Genomic DNA, 16,976 nt, shown 5'->3' on the forward strand with positions numbered 1-16,976 from the left:
AACAACCTACAGAATATTAATAGTTTTGGGGCTCCTGGGTGGCTCAGTTGGTTAAGTGTCTGACTTTGGCTCGGGTTGTGATCTCACAATTCGCAGGTTCAAGCCCTGCATTGGGCTTCATGCTGACAGTGCAGAGCTTGCTTGGGATTCTCTCTCTCTGTCTCTCTCTCTCAAATAAACTTAAAAAAAAAAAAAAGAATATTTATAGTTTAAAAGAATCTATGTGACATGACTAATAGATAAATGGGAATCTTAGATGCTAGTTTATATCAGGAGCTGATAGAATGCTCAAATCCATTTAATGAGACATATTTATTAATGAGTTAAGAATATGGCACCTGGTATTGTTAGGAGGTACACTATCGGGGACCCATCAGCCATAGGGATTGACTCTAGAGTTGGGTTTATTTAGTATCTTCATCCTTGATTTTAGATGATGGAATTAAAAACCTGTTCATTTAACCTCAGGTCAGGCAGGGCCACTCATAAATCACAAATAAAATGAAATCCAAAATGAGAAAAAGTAGAGGAATGGACTGCTGCCTAGACAGGGTAATATTTGATTACACAGGAGCAAGGAAATATAATTGGGGATTAAAATCTAGGGTAAGACTGGAAACAGACCTGGATTAAGCAGACATAAAATAGAAGTCTTGGGGAAAATAAAGGGCCATGAGAGGCCCCGGGAGCAACTCAGCAGTAGTGTTGGTACTGAGAATTGTGACAAATGTGTATTGAGATGGATCAAAAGGATACAGTGATGAAACAGAAATAGTCCTGCTCTCATCTGAGTGTTTTATAACCATGTAAAGTTTCTAGTTTGAGTTTTCATTTTAAGAGGAACGTGAGAATGTGTAGTCAAGGACAGAGCAATGGACATGAATAGGCTGGCCAGTCCTCACTAGAGGTGTAGAGGACTGAGTGTGGGGCGTCAGCGCTTGTGGGTGGCTCCATCAGTAAGGAGGGCACCACAGGCCTGGCCTGTGCACAGGTTCTGTTCTGTCAGTTACCACTGGGCGTGAGGGGGAAGGGAATGGTCTTGGCACTAAACTCTTATGAATTTGGTTGGGTTTTTTATTTGTGATAAGTTCATTAGAACTTAATTTCTCAGAACTCCTAATTAACTAAAATCTCTAATGTCTTGCCTTTTTTTTTTTTTTGTCTTTTCTTTTTTAATGTGTTATTTATATATGAGAGGAGCAGATATTTGGTCAAAAGAAGCAATTTCTAATTGCCTAGGGTCATTACAGCTTCAGCCTCATCTCTCATAACTTCTACTTCACCCTCAAGACTGTAAAGCAGTCATTGATGTTCAGTGTCCTGAGGTACTTCAAGATCATCAAAGGTAGATAGTTTTCAATAAAAAGGTTGAAATAGGATTTTTCTGGCTAGCCTTCACTTAATCAGCTACATTGTAGAAACCCTACTTTCTTTGAGTATTCTGGTTCTTCAGAGTTTTAGTGTACAAGGGGTAAAAAATTCTGATGAAGGGGGAATTTGAAGGCTTTGTTACAAAAAGTGCTAATCAGCTATTCTTCATCTCCACATCAGGCAGAATTAGAGGAAATGGGCTTAGTTTGCAGGAGACATTTAGGGTAGTCCTAAGGAACAACTTCCTGATGGTAAGGGTTATTCAAATTGGAGTACATTACCATGGGAACTGGTTGTGTGTCGATCCCTGTTAACAGTCCCATGACTTGGTACAGAAACCTTTGATGTTTTGGGGTTTAGGACCTACCCCCATTTCTCATCTTTCCCACCCTTTCTGCTCTTGTCCCTGCTTTTGGCAGCATTTTATAGTGCTCATGACAGATCTCTTTCTGACCCATGGGAAAGCTCTCGACCTGTCTTTAGGATATAGTGCTATGGAGCTAGCTGGGAGTGTCAAAGGAGGCAGCAAGAGGCAGGCTTAAAGTAGTAAATACAAAACTAACTAGTAATTATTATCTTGGTTATTTTTTTAAATAGAATTTTTAGAAATTCCTCCTTTCAACAAGCAGTATACAGAATCCCAGCTTCGAGCAGGAGCTGGCTATATTCTTGAAGACTTCAATGAAGCCCAGGTGAGGAGTTTCTTTGTGTAGCTTCCCAAAAGGGCAGTAATGAGAAGAGTCTGAGGGGGAGGGAATGGAGAGGTTGGGTACACCAGGTAGACAGTTGAGGAACTGGGAAACTGCCACAAAGTTGTTGCATGAACTAGAATTTTTACATGGGTGTAATGAAGAGAAGGTTGTAATGAAGAGAAGTTAGACCCCTTCTTGTTAAAGGCTGTGATTCTATTCTTGGGACAAAAGTAGGTTAAAATTTGTTTAATAGAAATCCCTATTAGAGTGTTGCTGATTCTCAGCCTACAAGGTTGAATATCTGGGATTGGGTGGTCCCTTGAGGGTTTAGGCCCCCAGAAACCTGCAGGTGAGGCAGGGAGAACATCTAAGGAAGCCTGTGGGCCTTTCATTGAGAAAGGCGACCTTGGGTAGAAGGATAGGTTCAGGGACATCTGGGTGGCTCAGTTGGTTGAGCTTGATTTTGGCTCAGGTATTGATCCCAGGGTCATGGGATTGAGCCCCACCGCAGACTCTGCATTGAGCATGAAGTCTGCTTAAGATTGTCTCTCTCTCTCTCTCTCTCTCTCTCTCTCTGCTCCTCTCCAGTTCGCACATGTGCTCTAAAAAAAAAAAAAAAAAAATCACATTTTGGGTGGTATTTTAGAAGTGTTCAGATCTATTCTCTGTGATTAAGGGCTGCTATTCAGGGGCTTTCTGTAGAAGTAAACAGACCCATTGCTTCTGTTCCTTTTCTTCCAGTGTAACACAGCCTACCAGTGTCTCCTAATTGCAGATCAGCATTGTCGAACCCGGAAGTATTTCTTGTGCCTTGCCAGTGGGATTCCTTGTGTGTCTCATGTCTGGGTCCATGATAGTTGCCATGCCAACCAGCTCCAGAATTACCGCAATTATTTGCTGCCTGCTGGGTATAGCCTTGAGGAGCAGAGAATTCTGGATTGGTGAGTATTTGAGAGCCTATCTAGAATGGTAGGCAGGAAGACAGCAAGCTCTTGGAGTGAGGAGAATCAAGGTGAGAGTGTTTCTAGAAATTAGAATGATCATAGGATAAATTAGAGAACTTGAGTGAGTTTATTTTAGTAGTTCATCCAGTTTATGTCCACAGGTACCCTGGTTAAGGACCTTTTGAAGATGTGTGAGGATTTCCATGTAGGTTCAGTGTTCTTGACCTCTAAGGTTAGGGGACTGAATTTCAAGCAAGGCATTTTATTCTTAGTCCCAGGACAAACCTGGACAGCAGAAGGGATGTATTAGAAGGCTAGGATCCCAGAGAATACACGATTCATAGGAGAAGAGAAGGGGGAGTGGTACCGTAATGCAGGGCTTTTGAAAATATTCACACGTTGTTGGATGTAACCTGTCACGTTAGGGTCTTTTCTAATTCCAAGGTGCTGTGTCTCTGACTCCTTTGTAGGCAACCCCGTGAAAACCCTTTCCACAATCTGAAGGTACTCTTGGTGTCAGACCAACAGCAGAACTTCCTCGAGCTCTGGTCTGAGATCCTCATGACTGGGGGGGCAGCCTCCGTGAAGCAGCACCATTCAAGTGCCCATAACAAAGGTACCTGGAAAGTGTATGTGGTGTTACTGCTCCAAGGATGTCCTTCGACCCATAAGTGTTAGGCCCTGTGGTCTGTTAGGTTGACCATATCCGTGTTTCTTCTCTTAGAAAGGCACCACCTTCAGGAGCCACTAGGGGGAGGCTCTATGCTTCTGTTGGTGTCCAATGGTGTATTTATAAATAATTCTACAAGGTTAGCATACAGTGATTACAGCTTTTCTCTTTGGGTTGTGATCAGTAACACTGATATAAAGGGCTGGAGTTTGGGCACAGTGCACCATACTGGCACATCTTTAATGGAAGGCTAAATTGAGTCTCCTTTCCTCATCTTCCCCTGCTTCCTGCAGATATTGCTTTAGGGGTATTTGATGTGGTGGTGACGGATCCCTCATGCCCAGCCTCGGTGCTGAAGTGTGCTGAAGCATTGCAGCTGCCTGTGGTGTCACAAGAGTGGGTGATCCAGTGCCTCATTGTTGGGGAGAGAATTGGATTCAAGCAGCATCCAAAATATAAACACGATTATGTTTCTCACTAAGGATATTGGTCTTAACCGGTTTTATTCCCTGTTGTGGAGATTGTGTTTTAACCAGGTTTTAAATGTGTCTTGTGTGTAACTGGATTCCTTGCATGGATCTTGTATATAGTTTTATTTGCTGGACTTTTATGATAAAATAAATGTTGAATCTCTTTGGTTGTAGTAACTGGGATTTCTTCATCCATTTCTTTGAACTTAATCGCAGAACAAATAGCAAGACAAACATGTGGTACCTTCTCTGTGGTTTTCAATAGGTTTGTTCGTAGTGGAGGACAGCTTGCCAAGGAAAATAACAAGTGAATTTAAAATTTTTCCGTGCCATCATTGTCGAAAGGTTATCCTGGGCTGTTTAAAATTAGATGCTTCCCAAAACCTAATTTTACAGTAGGTCCAGATCAATAGTTGTAGCTAAAGCTGAATGGAATTGAGCATAGCTCTTAAGTTTCCTGGCAATTAAAAAAAATCTCTATTTAAAATTGACCTGACAGCTGACTTGTGGGTACTGTACTTTTTCCTAAAAAGGAAAAAGCACCAGTTGCTCTGAAAGGGCAGTGACTATAAGCTTGACGGGATGACTTTGTGCAAGGATCAACAGGAGAAACACAGTGACAACATTTGGAAATGGCAGAAGTTGTAGTCAGAGGTCCAACCTTTTTTAACTGTTATTCCTGTCATAGTTACTAGAAGCTGTTCCTTCCCTACCTCTGGCATCAGCCCTGCCGCTGTCCTCTCATTCTCTACAGCAGGGGTTAAAAACTTTTTCCTGCCAGTTAGGAAGTATTTTAGGCTTCTTGGGCTATTTGATGTGTCACAAGCACTCACCTGTGCCATGATGGCACGAAAGCGATCACAGACAATAGGTAAACAAATGAGCGTGGCTGGGTTCTGATAAAACTTTATTTACACCAACAGGTGGCAGGCCATGGTTTGCTAACTTCTCCACAGGCAGCAGTGGAAGGGGTCATCCTCAGCACACAACTGTAGGAAATAGGACGTAGTATGTGGTAGAAGGTACAGAGATAAGAACCAGATTCAGTAGCTACAGACTGACGCTGGATTGCTGCATTCTTGTTCAGTATGGAGGGAGTTGTTCAATGAGTATTTTGGTTCACACCAATATGAACATTAATAATTACCAGTAATGGTTGGGCCAGGTTAGGAGAACCTCAACTCCTATGGTTCTTCTAAGAGGGGATAATTAGACCTGTAATTTTCAGTACTTGAAATCTTAAGAATTTGACCTCAGTTTTCTTAAGGACCCTTTTTTCTTTGTTAGAATACTACTTTAATACGTTGTCAATAGCTAGGATTGCCCTTTTACCAGCGTGAGATGAGTGGGAGTTCTTACTGCTGGGTCTCGAAGCTTGAACAGTACCTAGGTGCATAGCAGGTGCTCAATGCATGGATGTGCCCCACGGATGTTCTCCGTGGACTGGATCTGGCAAGGCCGGCAGAGGGAGAGCTGACACCACATGTCTTCCATGGTGGGTGAGTGATGAACTCCCCTAAGGTAGGGCAGACCCTTCCACATGGGAAGCATTTGTGCCCACGGGTGTTCAGTAGTATTGCTTCTAGCAGAAAAACGTAGAGCCCTCAGTAGTCTGCAGGCATTTGTTGAAAGGCTGGAGTGTTCTGAATCTTCTGTCACAGATTTGGGAACATGATGGGCCTGTTAGTTTGTGAACCAGATGTTTTCACATCCCGAAACTGAAAGAAAAAAAGAGCCTCATCAAATATGCTTTCCTGAGCTTTTCTTCAAAGAAATATGAATCAGGGCAACCTGTGATCTACATAATGTCATCTTAAAACTTAAGTTTGACTCTTCTAAAATCGCTTAGGAGAAATCTGCTTGAGGACATATGAGAGAGAAAAAGGAGAACAATAACGTGTTTTTGAATAGGACAGGCCTCTGAGAAAAGCTAACCACCACAAAATCTATTCAACTGAAAAGAAAAGAATTACAAGGGGCAGTTACCTTTCCCAGACTTGGAAGCTGGGGGCTGGTGAGGCAGGCAGGGGTCTGCGGCTGCACAGCTAGTTCATGTGAGAACTGGGAACCACAGCCACACTGCTTCCCAGCAGGGCATCAGCCCAGACAAGACCTAAACACCCATCTCCGCATCAGGGATTTTAGTATGTTACTATGATGATGGCTTTTACTGGAAAATAAGCTTCATTAAAATTATTAAAGATGATCAGATGCAGCCCTTTTTCTCTCTGAGCCTTAGTCTGTTTATAAAATGAGGCTATTTGGATGAGACCGTGGCTAGAGCCTCCTAGCTCTGGAATTACAACTCGTTAAAAAGCCACACACACACACACACACACACACACACAGTCCACCGAGTTCCCCAGGGCTTGCTCCTACCTGCCCAGAGTTCCACCAGCTTGGGTGTAGTATTTGTTATAATCTAGTCGTAAGAGTAGTTGAGCCAAATCTGAGTTGATCTGATGATTGCGAACGCTGGAGAGAATCTTAAATAGGAGTGACGACTGGCGGCTAAAGCCCTGCAGAGAGAAGGACCCACGCTGCCATTCCTCTCAGACTCACCAACTGTCCCTGTGGAGTGAGGCAGGGAGGGCGGTTCCCTGAAAGAGTCTTACCCAAAAGTCTACAGCACCAGCTGGCCTTCCCACATCCTCACCTCTGTTAGCTCCTAAAACTCTTCTTCGTACAGAACCCATAGATCGCATGACTTTCTGTGAAAGTACACGCTCATTCTCAGGAGGAAGTTAGCATCTGCTTTCAAGTTAATATGTTCTGTGGTACAGTGGGGGTGGGGAGAGCTGCGTGGTTTTGTTCCCGTCGGATAATCACAATCTCAGTGAAACGGAGTTAGTTCAAGGAAGTAAGGAGGTTGGGTAGAATGTGAAAACAAAGCCATGTGTGTTTGTGGGCTGAAGAAAAGATTCAGGGCTGAGCTATTTTTGAATGTTGAGATGGCAAATTAGCTGCTTTAAAGTGAACTGACAGCAACATTTTTATCTCTGTATCTTGTTATTTCTGTATGTATGTAATTATTGGGAAAATGCCTTATTGACTCAGAGGGAAAGATCGTGATTCCCCATTGGCAAAACAACCTCTATCCTTTGGACAGGGCTGCACACCGCCAAGTGGCCAGCAGACTTACCTTCACCAGGATGCTCAGCTGGGCAGCCCCACGTTCATCCAGTGGGCCCAGGTTCTGACTGACTAGCGAGCAAAAGCTGTGACAGAGATCTAGGATTTCATTCAGGCAGTGAAACACCTACCCAGGAAAGAGGCGGTATTAGGAAAAAGAGGTAGATGCATCCATGAAATTAAAGATTTGGGAAAACAATCTAAGAGCTACCTTACTCCCATTCTTTGACCTCAGGAGAGACAATGTCACATGCAAGTCCTGCCAGCCCCTCAAAATGCAACGTGTGTAAAACAAACTTCCCTTCCTGGCAAAGATGCTGTCATTCTCTTAGTCACTCCTGCACAAAACCTCCATTCTAGCCACAGTGAACTCGTCATCGTTTCTTGGACCCACCAAGTGTGCTCCTGCCCTGAGCTTTGCTTTCAGTGTTGTTCCCTGTGCCCGGGACACTCTCCTTAATACAGTTCAAGTTCTACCTTCTCAGCAGAGCACTCCCTTCCCCATGTACTCTTTAGTGACCCCCTGCTTCTCTCTCTATATTATGTGTACTGCTCTCTTGTTGAGGCCACCTGTGTTGTTACTGATCTGTGTATGTATGTATGTTCTGTTTCTCCAACTAGATTGTGAGCTCCTTAAGGGCAGAGCCATGACTTATACCTCTTTGTATCCCCAGTGCCTTGCATAAAGTAAGCACTCAATAAATATCTAATGGTGACCACCTGCTCTGAAATTCTGCTTTTCCCAAGGATGCACGCATGCCAGACGAGGACAATCTACTGGTGACAGTGGTTCCTGGTGTTGTCAGTTCACAGAAAGAACCCTTGGGAGTGGCATCCATGTAACTCACTCTCCCTTAGTGCAGCAAAAATAGCTCCAAATAGCAAAACAAAAGACAAGTAGTGTTTGTGGTGTGGCACAACTGAGGGATAAAACTGGCTGACATCACAGATGAAGTGTAATCTGTGTAACCTAAATAACCATAGAAACTCTGAGGGGTCCTTTCAATCTTTCCGCTTTTTATTCTGGAATTAGAATCTACTTGTGAGTTTTAAAAAATACTGGTGTCTGGGTTTCACTCCAGAGACTCTAAGTGCTCTGGGTCCTAGATTTTTTAAAGCTTCCAGGTGATTCCCATGTGTGGCCAAGGTTGAGAATAACTACCCTGAAGGAGATGAACATATGTATATACACACATACGTACTCAGAGGGGGAGACACTACTCCAGCTGTATGTGAAAACAACTCTCAGTTGGTCAATCCTGACCCTAAAGATTTCTGAGAACCTAAGTACTCTATGCTTTTTGTTAGCCTTTCTGTGGTGTCACAGAAACGTTTCTTAAATTCCTCTAAATCCTTCCTTTTGAGGGTTGAGCACATATTCTTCTATAGCTGCTCACCACATCCCGGGATATAATATTTCAGAGATTTAAAGACATTTAAGTTCCCTTTTAAAATTCCCTTTTAGTTTTGCTTTAACTTGTTAAAAATGGAGATCGAACAATTGCTTAAGGATAGCTCCGCATCCTGGCAACTCAGGATCTCAGGGAACAGTCGGGCTAGAAGCAGTCTGAGGAAACCAACAGCCCTACTTACAGGTTTCAACAAGATAAAGGACTGAGCCAGCAAGTTGCTAAGGAAGTGGTCGTGAGCCAATCGGATGCTTTCGAAGTCTCGGGTGGAGTTGATTTGGTGCAGCAGCTGTGAGAACTGAGACTCCAGCACATCTACCTGATGGACAGTTAAACACAAATACTGTCAGTACTTTGCATATGCTAAGCACTCAGGGACACTAAGATGCCGATGGTCTGAACTAGAAATTCTTTGCCCCCACTCCTCTTTCTCCTATTCAGACCACTTTAAGACTGACCAAAGACCCCCTGATGTTGCCTGGCCTTATAGAACTTTATCTGCCTAATACCTCATGGCCTCCAAAGTTCTGACAGATCCCTCCCGCCTCCTGCCACATCCCCTCCACCTGCTCCCTTTAGTTAAGTCCTTCCAGACGTTCTAGCAAACTATAAAAAGGGTCAAGTCAACACAAGTTAAATCCTGCACTGGTGGTAAGAACCCTAAATTCCTCATCCTTCCTCCATTTATTCCCACTTTCCTCTAAAATGCCGCCAAGAACCCCTCCCAACCCAGAGATAGAACCTACGAATTCTCTCAAACGCCAGCATTTCATCCCGTGCAGGATGGCAGTCCCACTTCAGGAACCGCCGTCAACCTCCCAGGCTTCTGTTCCCACCCCTTCCTTCTCTTCATCCCTCGGCACAGACCTGGAGATAGTACTGCAGATTGTCCACCAAGAATGCCATGTGGTTTCTCAGGCGCCACTTGACCGCGTCGGTCTGGTTGGACTTGAGGTGCTTGCGCTGCATCTGCAGGGCCCAGCAGTGCTGCAGCTCAGCCTGCACCCGGCGCACGCTCAGCAGGTACTTGAAGACGACATTGTACCTGGGGCAGACACGTCCCGCCAGCTGTTCCAGAGAGGGGCTTCACTCCCCACCTCACCTGCTGGCCACCCCTCCCCCATGGGGCAGGAAGGAAATGAGAATGGCTGGAGGGTGGGGATGAACTAACTGTGCTTTAATTTCTACGATGGAACCTTACACAGCTGTCAGAGTAATGCGCTTCAGCTGTACAACTCAAGAACACCCCTAGCAATGTGATTTTGAATAAAAAAGCTAAATCTCAGATTACATATAGCCTGATACCCTTTTTAAAATGTTTATTTTTGAGGGAAAGAGATCCCAAGCAGGCTCTGCACTGTCAACGTGGAGCCCAACATGGGGCTCAAATCTAGGAACTGTGGGATCATGACCTGAGCAGAAATCAAGAGTCGGATGTTTAACTGACTGAGCCATCCTGGCGCCCCTGATATACTTTTTTATTAATGCTTAAAACAACCAAGTAGAAAAAAAGCATACTTTGGGGGAATATATATATAGATGTTATAAAACTAAATATAAACAGGATAGAAAACGTGAATGTTAGGAGAGGGGTCACCTTGGGCTCGGGGAGCCAAGGGAGTGGGACTGGGAAAGACCACAGAGGCAGAAGGACGTTACTATCAGTGTTCCAGCTTTGGTGCTGGGAAGTGGTTTTATGGTTATGTATAAAAAGGAAGGAGGGTCTTCTATGGACCAATAATAAAAATGTGTTAGGAAACAAGGATTTTAGTTATTTGACTCTCTTGTCCCAAAGAAGAGAGAACACAATCGAAGGCTCCCTCATTGAGCTCTATCTCCTGCCTCACAGCAAGCTCAGGGGCTAGTTGCCTTGCACAAGAAGACACATGAGAAGGACAGCTGATTCCTAGCAGAACCAGATAAATTTACTTGTTCGTAGGAAGGCTTGCAGAAACCAATCTGATTTGGTTTTTAAAATCATCTATTCCTGGGGCACGTGGATGGCTTAGTTAAGCATCTGACTTCAGCTCAGGTCATGATTTCATGATTCACGAGTTTGAGCCCCACGTCGGGCTCTGTGCTGATAGCTCAGAACCTGGAACCTGATTCAGATTCTGTGTCTCCCTCTCTCTCTGCCCCTCCCCAGCTCACGCTCTCTCTCTCAAAAATAAGTAAACACTTAAAATCATCTATTTCTAATGGAACATAGTAAAAATAGTATACCTTGATTCGATTCTGATTTGAACAAACCCAAACATAAAAAGACATTTGTTAAAAAAAAAAAAAAAAAAAAAAAAAAAAGACATTTGTGGATAACTGTGAACATTTCCATGTGGACCAGATATCAGATAAGGACTTACTGTCAATTTTACTGGGTGTGATAAGTGCATTGTCGTTACATTCAAAACATGCCTTTTCTGAATTGCAGAGTGATGGGAGTGAAATGACATGTCTGGGATTTGCTTTATAAAGCCTCTAGCGGGAAAAAAAAGATAAAACAAATAGCATAATGTTGATGGTTACTGAAGCTTGATAAGGTATACATGAGTGATTATAGTCCATACTTTTGTATACATTTGGAAATTTTCATAATTAAAAATCTTTAAAAATACATCGGAGATTGATTTCTTCAAGGGTGTTCACAGCCTGATATGTGAGGAGGTAAATGGACTGTTTGCCTGTGGGACACTGGGAGCTGTGGAGGCTCTTTGGACAAGGTCCATGCAGCTTACTTAGGTGTGCTGTGGGCTCTGAACCTGCCACAGAAATCTCCCTCAACCAGCCTTGTCTTTTCCAGTTCATGCCTGTTCTCCATACTGCAAGCTTCTTTACCCCAAAAAGTAGACAAGGTTGTGAACAGGAGCAGAGAGATGAAGTGAGGCCCTTTTCTTCATTTATTTCCTTTTCTCCGTTCATCTAGCCCGAGGACAATGGCCTCCATCCTCCAACCAGGGCAGGGGCCAGTGCCCTATCCCGTAATAGGATTTGAGAAATTCCTAAAATGCTGTGGGGGCGGATTTCACAGGCCACCACCAGCCAAGCATGCTTCTCCCACCTCCCTTCCCCTAGAGCTCTCATTCCCTGGCTTGGAGACATGAGGTCCTGACAGAGTAGAGCAATAGCACGTGGCAAGCTCTCAGGATAAAGAACAGAGCTGATCCAAAAGTCTCTCACCACCTTGGTCCAGCTCCTTCATTCTTCCCCTTAGCTTAGCTGTCCCCACTGCTTCTCCAGGGGGGTTACGGAGGTGGCTCAAGTCTGTAGCAAACACTTGGACTTGGAAACTCTTCCCAAGAAGATCAACGAAATATTACAAAAGTTAGGGAGGCAACTTGCTAGTCTGATGGAATTAACGAAGGCCAGATTCTCCATGTGGTACCCGAGATTGCATCTTCCCGGGTCACAAACTGGCAGCCTGTAAACTGCTTATCTTGGAACTTACAAGACAGCAGCAGGGGTGCCTGGATGGCTCAGTAGGTTAAGCGTCGATTCTTGATTTCCGCTCAGGTCATGATCTCAGGGTTCCTGAGTTTGAGCCTGAAATTGGGCTCTACATGGACAGTGAGGAGCCTGCTTGGGATTCTCTCTTCCCTCTCTCTGTCCCTCTCCCTCTCTCCTTTCCCCCTCCCCACATTGTGTGTGCCATCTCTCAAAATAAATAAACTTTAAATAAAGAATAAAAATTTTTTAAAAAAGCAGAGGTGACCTGTTTCAGTTGGTAGAGTACGCAACTCTTGATCTCAGGGTTTTAAGTTCAAGCCCCAAGTTGGGTATAGAGATTACTTAAAAAATAAAATCTTAAAAACAAACACCAACACCACCACTACCATATTGATGGTTTGAAGGGTTTGACCCTCTTGTTCATCCCTGTCCCCACTACTCCCTACTGTCTTCTGTCCAGTCCATGAAGGCGTCTCAGTTTGCAACCCCCGATTTACAAATTGTTTACAACCACCAGCTGGGTGGTTATCTTGCTCCCACCAATTCTATTCCTGATCATTTCCACCCTTGGAAGTAAGGTAGGTGATATCTACCTGTGAGAAATTCATAAGTACTCACTTTTCCAGAACAGCAGGGGTGAAGAGAATGTGCAGTGGCCATTGCACTTTGTAGGAGAGACCTAGGGCTGCCCAGCCAGATGCAGGGGCTTCCCGGGGAGAAGTTTCCCGAGAAGGCCCTTCTCTCGCCTGAGCAGCATCTGTTAAGAAGAAAAAAGACAGCTTTGCTAACCTAGAACCACAGCTTCCGCAAGGTGAGTCACATTCATGAAGTGAGCGCTCACTTGAGCCTGCAACGTCAGAAGCATAAAGTGGACAAAAAGGGACTTGCAGAAGGCAAGGAAATTCTGTGGGAGATTCTCTAGGAGGACTTTTAGATTCTTTTAAAGTCTGGTGGCTGGAAATAAATAGAGCTTTCCAGCAGCGGGACGAAAACGAAAAGAAAATCATGGCCTGGGCGTCCCACTTAGCCTCTCTGGACTTCCTTTTTCTCCCATATGAAACAGGGTACCAGACAAGGTGACTTCTAAGGTCAGAAATGATATGGTTTCTGTGGAGGTGGATGGAAGCAGAGATGAGAGAACAGACAATGACCAGTAAGAGCAGAAAGATCTAAGAAAGAGCAGCAAACCTTTATGGTCCTTTCCATGATACTCAATCGTCAAGTGCAACAGAGGGAGAAGGTTGTCATCATCCAGCAATACCTTATGTGCAGACTGCTGGAAGGCCACATTCACATCTGAAAGAGCACATGGGCTGATGAGAATGCTAGGCTATGTGACAGACCCAGATGCCACCGGCTTTCCACGTCTCCTCTAGCCTGCCTGACACAGCAGGACGCAGTGTAAACGGGTTGCTTTAGCGTCACTAAGCATGCATTCCTCCTCCTGCTGCTGTTAGCAGCACCCAATTTTCCTTGGAGAATCACCCCTCCCAGCATTATCCATGTAGTTCAGTGGGGCTGACAATACCCGATTCTAGGGTAAACAGGTGATGCAGGCATGATCAAATGGAATGTAATTCTCTACCTTGTTATACTATTTTGTTTAGGGATGTGAACATGACTCAAGCCAGGCCAATGCAGAGGTTCTATTCAGATTGAAAGAGGTTTTTTTGTTGTTTTTGTTTTTGTTTTGAGATAAACAAGGCCTTAGCAGGATGTGAGCTTGGCTGGAGGCCATCTTGCTACCATATGGAGCAAGCCTGTCTGTGAAAAAAGGCAGAAGTGAAAGATAGAATGACACCAAGTCCTGAAGGCATCGTGTAAGCCACTGGATCGGACTTTGCCTAAAGCCATCATACTCTGACCTTCTCATTTATGAAAGTCAATAAATTTTCCTTCCCCTTTACATGATTTTGAATTGGGTTTTCTGATATCTGTGATGAAAAAAGTCTGATGTGAGTAGAGTGGACATCTCTTGTTTTACAGAGTTAGAAAAATGGTAACCCTGTCGGTTTCCTATTTTCTTTTTTTGATTCTGATCCTTACCCGACTCTCCTCATGTAGTCTGAATGGGAACGGTGAGCATTCCCATTAGTCCAGGGTGAACACTTCACTGAAGGAGGCGTATCTTAATGTCTGCCATCTTTGATGCAGGGGTATGTATATGATCTGGACTAGGCTAATCAAAACCCTTTCCTGGAATCTTACAATTTGCTCCAGAAAGACTGGATTTGGTTCCTCCAGTAGACACTGAAGTAGTTCCTGGGAACTGTTGCCATGTTTCCAAAGGGGACTGGAAGGCCATCAAACAGCATGAAAGAGGCACAGACAAGATATAGTAAAGAGAATTCTAGCAGTATTCAAGTCCCTAGTTTTAGTCCCTCAATTGTTCTGAGGCCCAGCTATACTCCTATCCCACTGGAGTTACAAATATAATAGCAAATACATTTCTCTTTTCTACCTGGGTTAGTTCAGTTTAAGTTTCCATCATTCACAACCTAAAGATTTCTAATACACGTGGCATTAAGTCCTGATATGCCCCATAAGGAAGGTAGGACTATAATCTGATAAAATACCTGATTTGTGCCCACTCTTCCAGGAAGGGTCAAGAGGCTACTCCCAATGACCTCCATGTACAGCCCACCTGAAAGGCCTTCTGTCTTTGGAAACATGGCTCCGTAACTCGCCAGGCTGCTCTTATGTGGAACAAACTAAACAGTCTAGCAGCAATTTCAGTACAGTGGTCATTCTCAGGCCCACAGGGCAATCACCATGTTCAGTTACTGCAGTGGGTGGTGTTTTTAACATGTGTTGAGCTGTGTCAATGAAGGCCTGAAACAGTTCTCCGCGTCCCAGAAGGTAAAAGTCTTTGATGATCTGTGGAAAGAATTTCAATTTACAATCCAGTAATGCAGCATGGCCAGGAGCTCCTTACTAGCCTAATTACACAGAAAATCTCCAATCTCATCAGTTAAGCCCAACCTAAAAAGGATACAGGCTTTTGACATGTCAAAGGGGCATACTTAGCAATTCCTCAAGGCAGGACAATGGGTGTGTCTTCGGTATCATTTATTCAATGACAACACAATATTATGCCAGAAGAAAATAAACACCCAAACCTTTATACTCTAGACATTTGTAAAATTAGGTAGAGTTTGTGTTCTTGGATGAGAACATGTGACGAACACTCAGGACGTCTAGGTACAGGCCACCAGTGCTCGTCAGACAGCCTGAAGAATGAGTCACTGCCCACCAGCATCATTTCAAGAGTTAAAAGACAGCTAAACTATTACCTTCAGCTGACCCAGTAAATCTGACTCTTCCACCATCAGCTTCCAGAGATGCTGTGAAAAAAATATACATAACAGGGATAAAATTCCATTCCAATGAAAACTTCTAAAAAGAATGATTTTGTACAAGGGCCCCTAGGTGTCTCAGTTGGTTAAGTGCCCGACTCTTGAATTCGGCTCAGGCCATGAACTCCAGGTTTGTGCGTTCAAGCCCTGACTTGGGATTCTCTCTCTCCCTCTCTGTCCTTCCCCGACTCGGGCACACACATTCTCTCTCAAAACAAATAAACGTTGAAAAAAAAAAAAAAAAAAAAAGGAATGAAACTAGTGATACATGCAACATGGATTAATCTCAAAATAATCATGAGAAAAGCAGCCTGACCCACCTCTTCCCCCAAAAGAGCACCTATTGTTTGACTCCACTTTTATAAATTCTAGAAAATGCAAACTAATCTATAGTGACAGAAAGTGGTTCAGTGGCTGCTTGGGAGCAAGGAGGGTAAAAAGTGTTGAAAATAAAGGATGGAAGAAGATATGAGGTAACTAATGAAAGCTGGGTAATGATCTTAACTAATAAAATAGAATTTAAGTAAAAAATATATATTTAAGGGGAGCCTGGGTGGCTCAGTCGGTTAAGCTCCTAATTCTTGATTTCAGCTCAGGTCTTGGCACCTCAGGGCCATGAGCTGGTCTCCCACACTAGGCGTGGCACCTACTTTAAAAAAAAACAAAACATACATATATATATACTTAATATATATAAATATATATCATAAGTGATAAAGGGTACATAATCTATACATAAAAGGAAAAACAATAAATAAATATATATTCACCAGAAATAGGCACACATCTAACATATAGCCTGGAAATGAGGCATTAGAACATGCAGAGAACTCTAGACTCACCGACTATACACTCGCTGAGCACATGCACAACTAAAACCTAAAAACAAAAAACGGGCCCTACGTCAATCCATAATGGAAGCCTCATTCAACTCCGAAGGACCAATCTATAGACTATGTTTTCCAACTGTACCGCAATAAAAATCAAAGCTTAATAAATTCCTGGGGTTAAAAAGAAAATCAGAAATTACTGAAGAGTGCTCGCTTCAGCAGCACATACACTAAAATTGGAATGATAGCGAAGATTAGCATGGCCCCTGTGCAAGGATGACACACAAATTCGTGAAGCATTCCATATTCTTCTCAAAATAAATTAAAAAAATATTTAGGGGAGCCTGTGTGGCTCAGTCGGTTAAGCGTCCGACTTCAGCTCAGGTCATGATCTTGCAGTTTGTGGGTTCAAACCCCACTCAGGCTCTGTGCTGACAGCTCAGATCCTGGAGCCTGCTTCAAGTTCTGTTTCTCCCTCTCTGCCCTTCCCTCGTTCATGCTTTGTCTGTCTTTCTCTCTCAAAAATAAATAAACATTAAAAAAAATTTTTTTTAAATTATTTAGAAAAGGATGTTAATGTATACACTCCATGCAAAAAAGTTGTGAGACACAGTCAAAGCAATATAGAAAGCTTTATATAGATTACCTAGGATATAAGGGT

The 16,976-nt window shown here is 43.5% G+C and overlaps 2 protein-coding genes and 1 non-coding gene across 11 annotated transcripts in view; 2 read left to right on the forward strand and 1 right to left on the reverse strand.

The window, feature by feature from the left end:
• Nucleotides 1-4,324, forward strand: part of TP53BP1 (tumor protein p53 binding protein 1) — a 70,847-nt gene extending 66,523 nt beyond the window's left edge. For 4 of the 6 annotated variants that reach the window (XM_007081736.3, XM_042989015.1, XM_042989014.1 and 1 more), the window contains 4 exons: nucleotides 1,969-2,063; nucleotides 2,805-3,004; nucleotides 3,478-3,623; nucleotides 3,971-4,324. In XM_007081736.3, coding sequence (XP_007081798.2) covers nucleotides 1,969-2,063; nucleotides 2,805-3,004; nucleotides 3,478-3,623; nucleotides 3,971-4,158 — 629 coding nt within the window. In that variant the 3' untranslated portion in view covers nucleotides 4,159-4,324. Of the gene's footprint in view, nucleotides 1-1,197; nucleotides 1,346-1,968; nucleotides 2,064-2,804; nucleotides 3,005-3,477; nucleotides 3,624-3,970 lie in introns of those variants that run through there. The other 2 variants (XR_006218644.1, XR_006218645.1) reach the window with 2 other exon arrangements.
• A 718-nt stretch (nucleotides 4,325-5,042) lies between these two features.
• The window catches only part of TUBGCP4 (tubulin gamma complex associated protein 4), a 35,258-nt gene continuing 23,324 nt past the window's right edge, over nucleotides 5,043-16,976 (reverse strand). For 2 of the 4 annotated variants that reach the window (XM_042989021.1, XM_042989022.1), the window contains exons 10-18: nucleotides 15,423-15,473; nucleotides 14,901-15,006; nucleotides 13,318-13,425; nucleotides 12,748-12,886; nucleotides 9,556-9,733; nucleotides 8,873-9,007; nucleotides 7,290-7,406; nucleotides 6,527-6,666; nucleotides 5,043-5,865 (exon numbers count right to left, since the gene is read on the reverse strand). In XM_042989021.1, the coding sequence (XP_042844955.1) occupies nucleotides 5,853-5,865; nucleotides 6,527-6,666; nucleotides 7,290-7,406; nucleotides 8,873-9,007; nucleotides 9,556-9,733; nucleotides 12,748-12,886; nucleotides 13,318-13,425; nucleotides 14,901-15,006; nucleotides 15,423-15,473 (987 nt within the window). In that variant the 3' untranslated portion in view covers nucleotides 5,043-5,852. Of the gene's footprint in view, nucleotides 5,866-6,526; nucleotides 6,719-7,289; nucleotides 7,407-8,872; nucleotides 9,008-9,555; nucleotides 9,734-12,747; nucleotides 12,887-13,317; nucleotides 13,426-14,900; nucleotides 15,007-15,422; nucleotides 15,474-16,976 lie in introns of those variants that run through there. The other 2 variants (XR_006218647.1, XM_042989023.1) reach the window with 2 other exon arrangements.
• LOC122239795 lies at nucleotides 16,522-16,626 on the forward strand. The gene has a single exon (XR_006219181.1). It is a non-coding gene; the product is annotated as a U6 spliceosomal RNA (small nuclear RNA).

This window comes from Panthera tigris, chromosome B3 (genome assembly GCF_018350195.1).
Source record: "Panthera tigris isolate Pti1 chromosome B3, P.tigris_Pti1_mat1.1, whole genome shotgun sequence".
Lineage (NCBI taxonomy): Eukaryota > Metazoa > Chordata > Mammalia > Carnivora > Felidae > Panthera > Panthera tigris.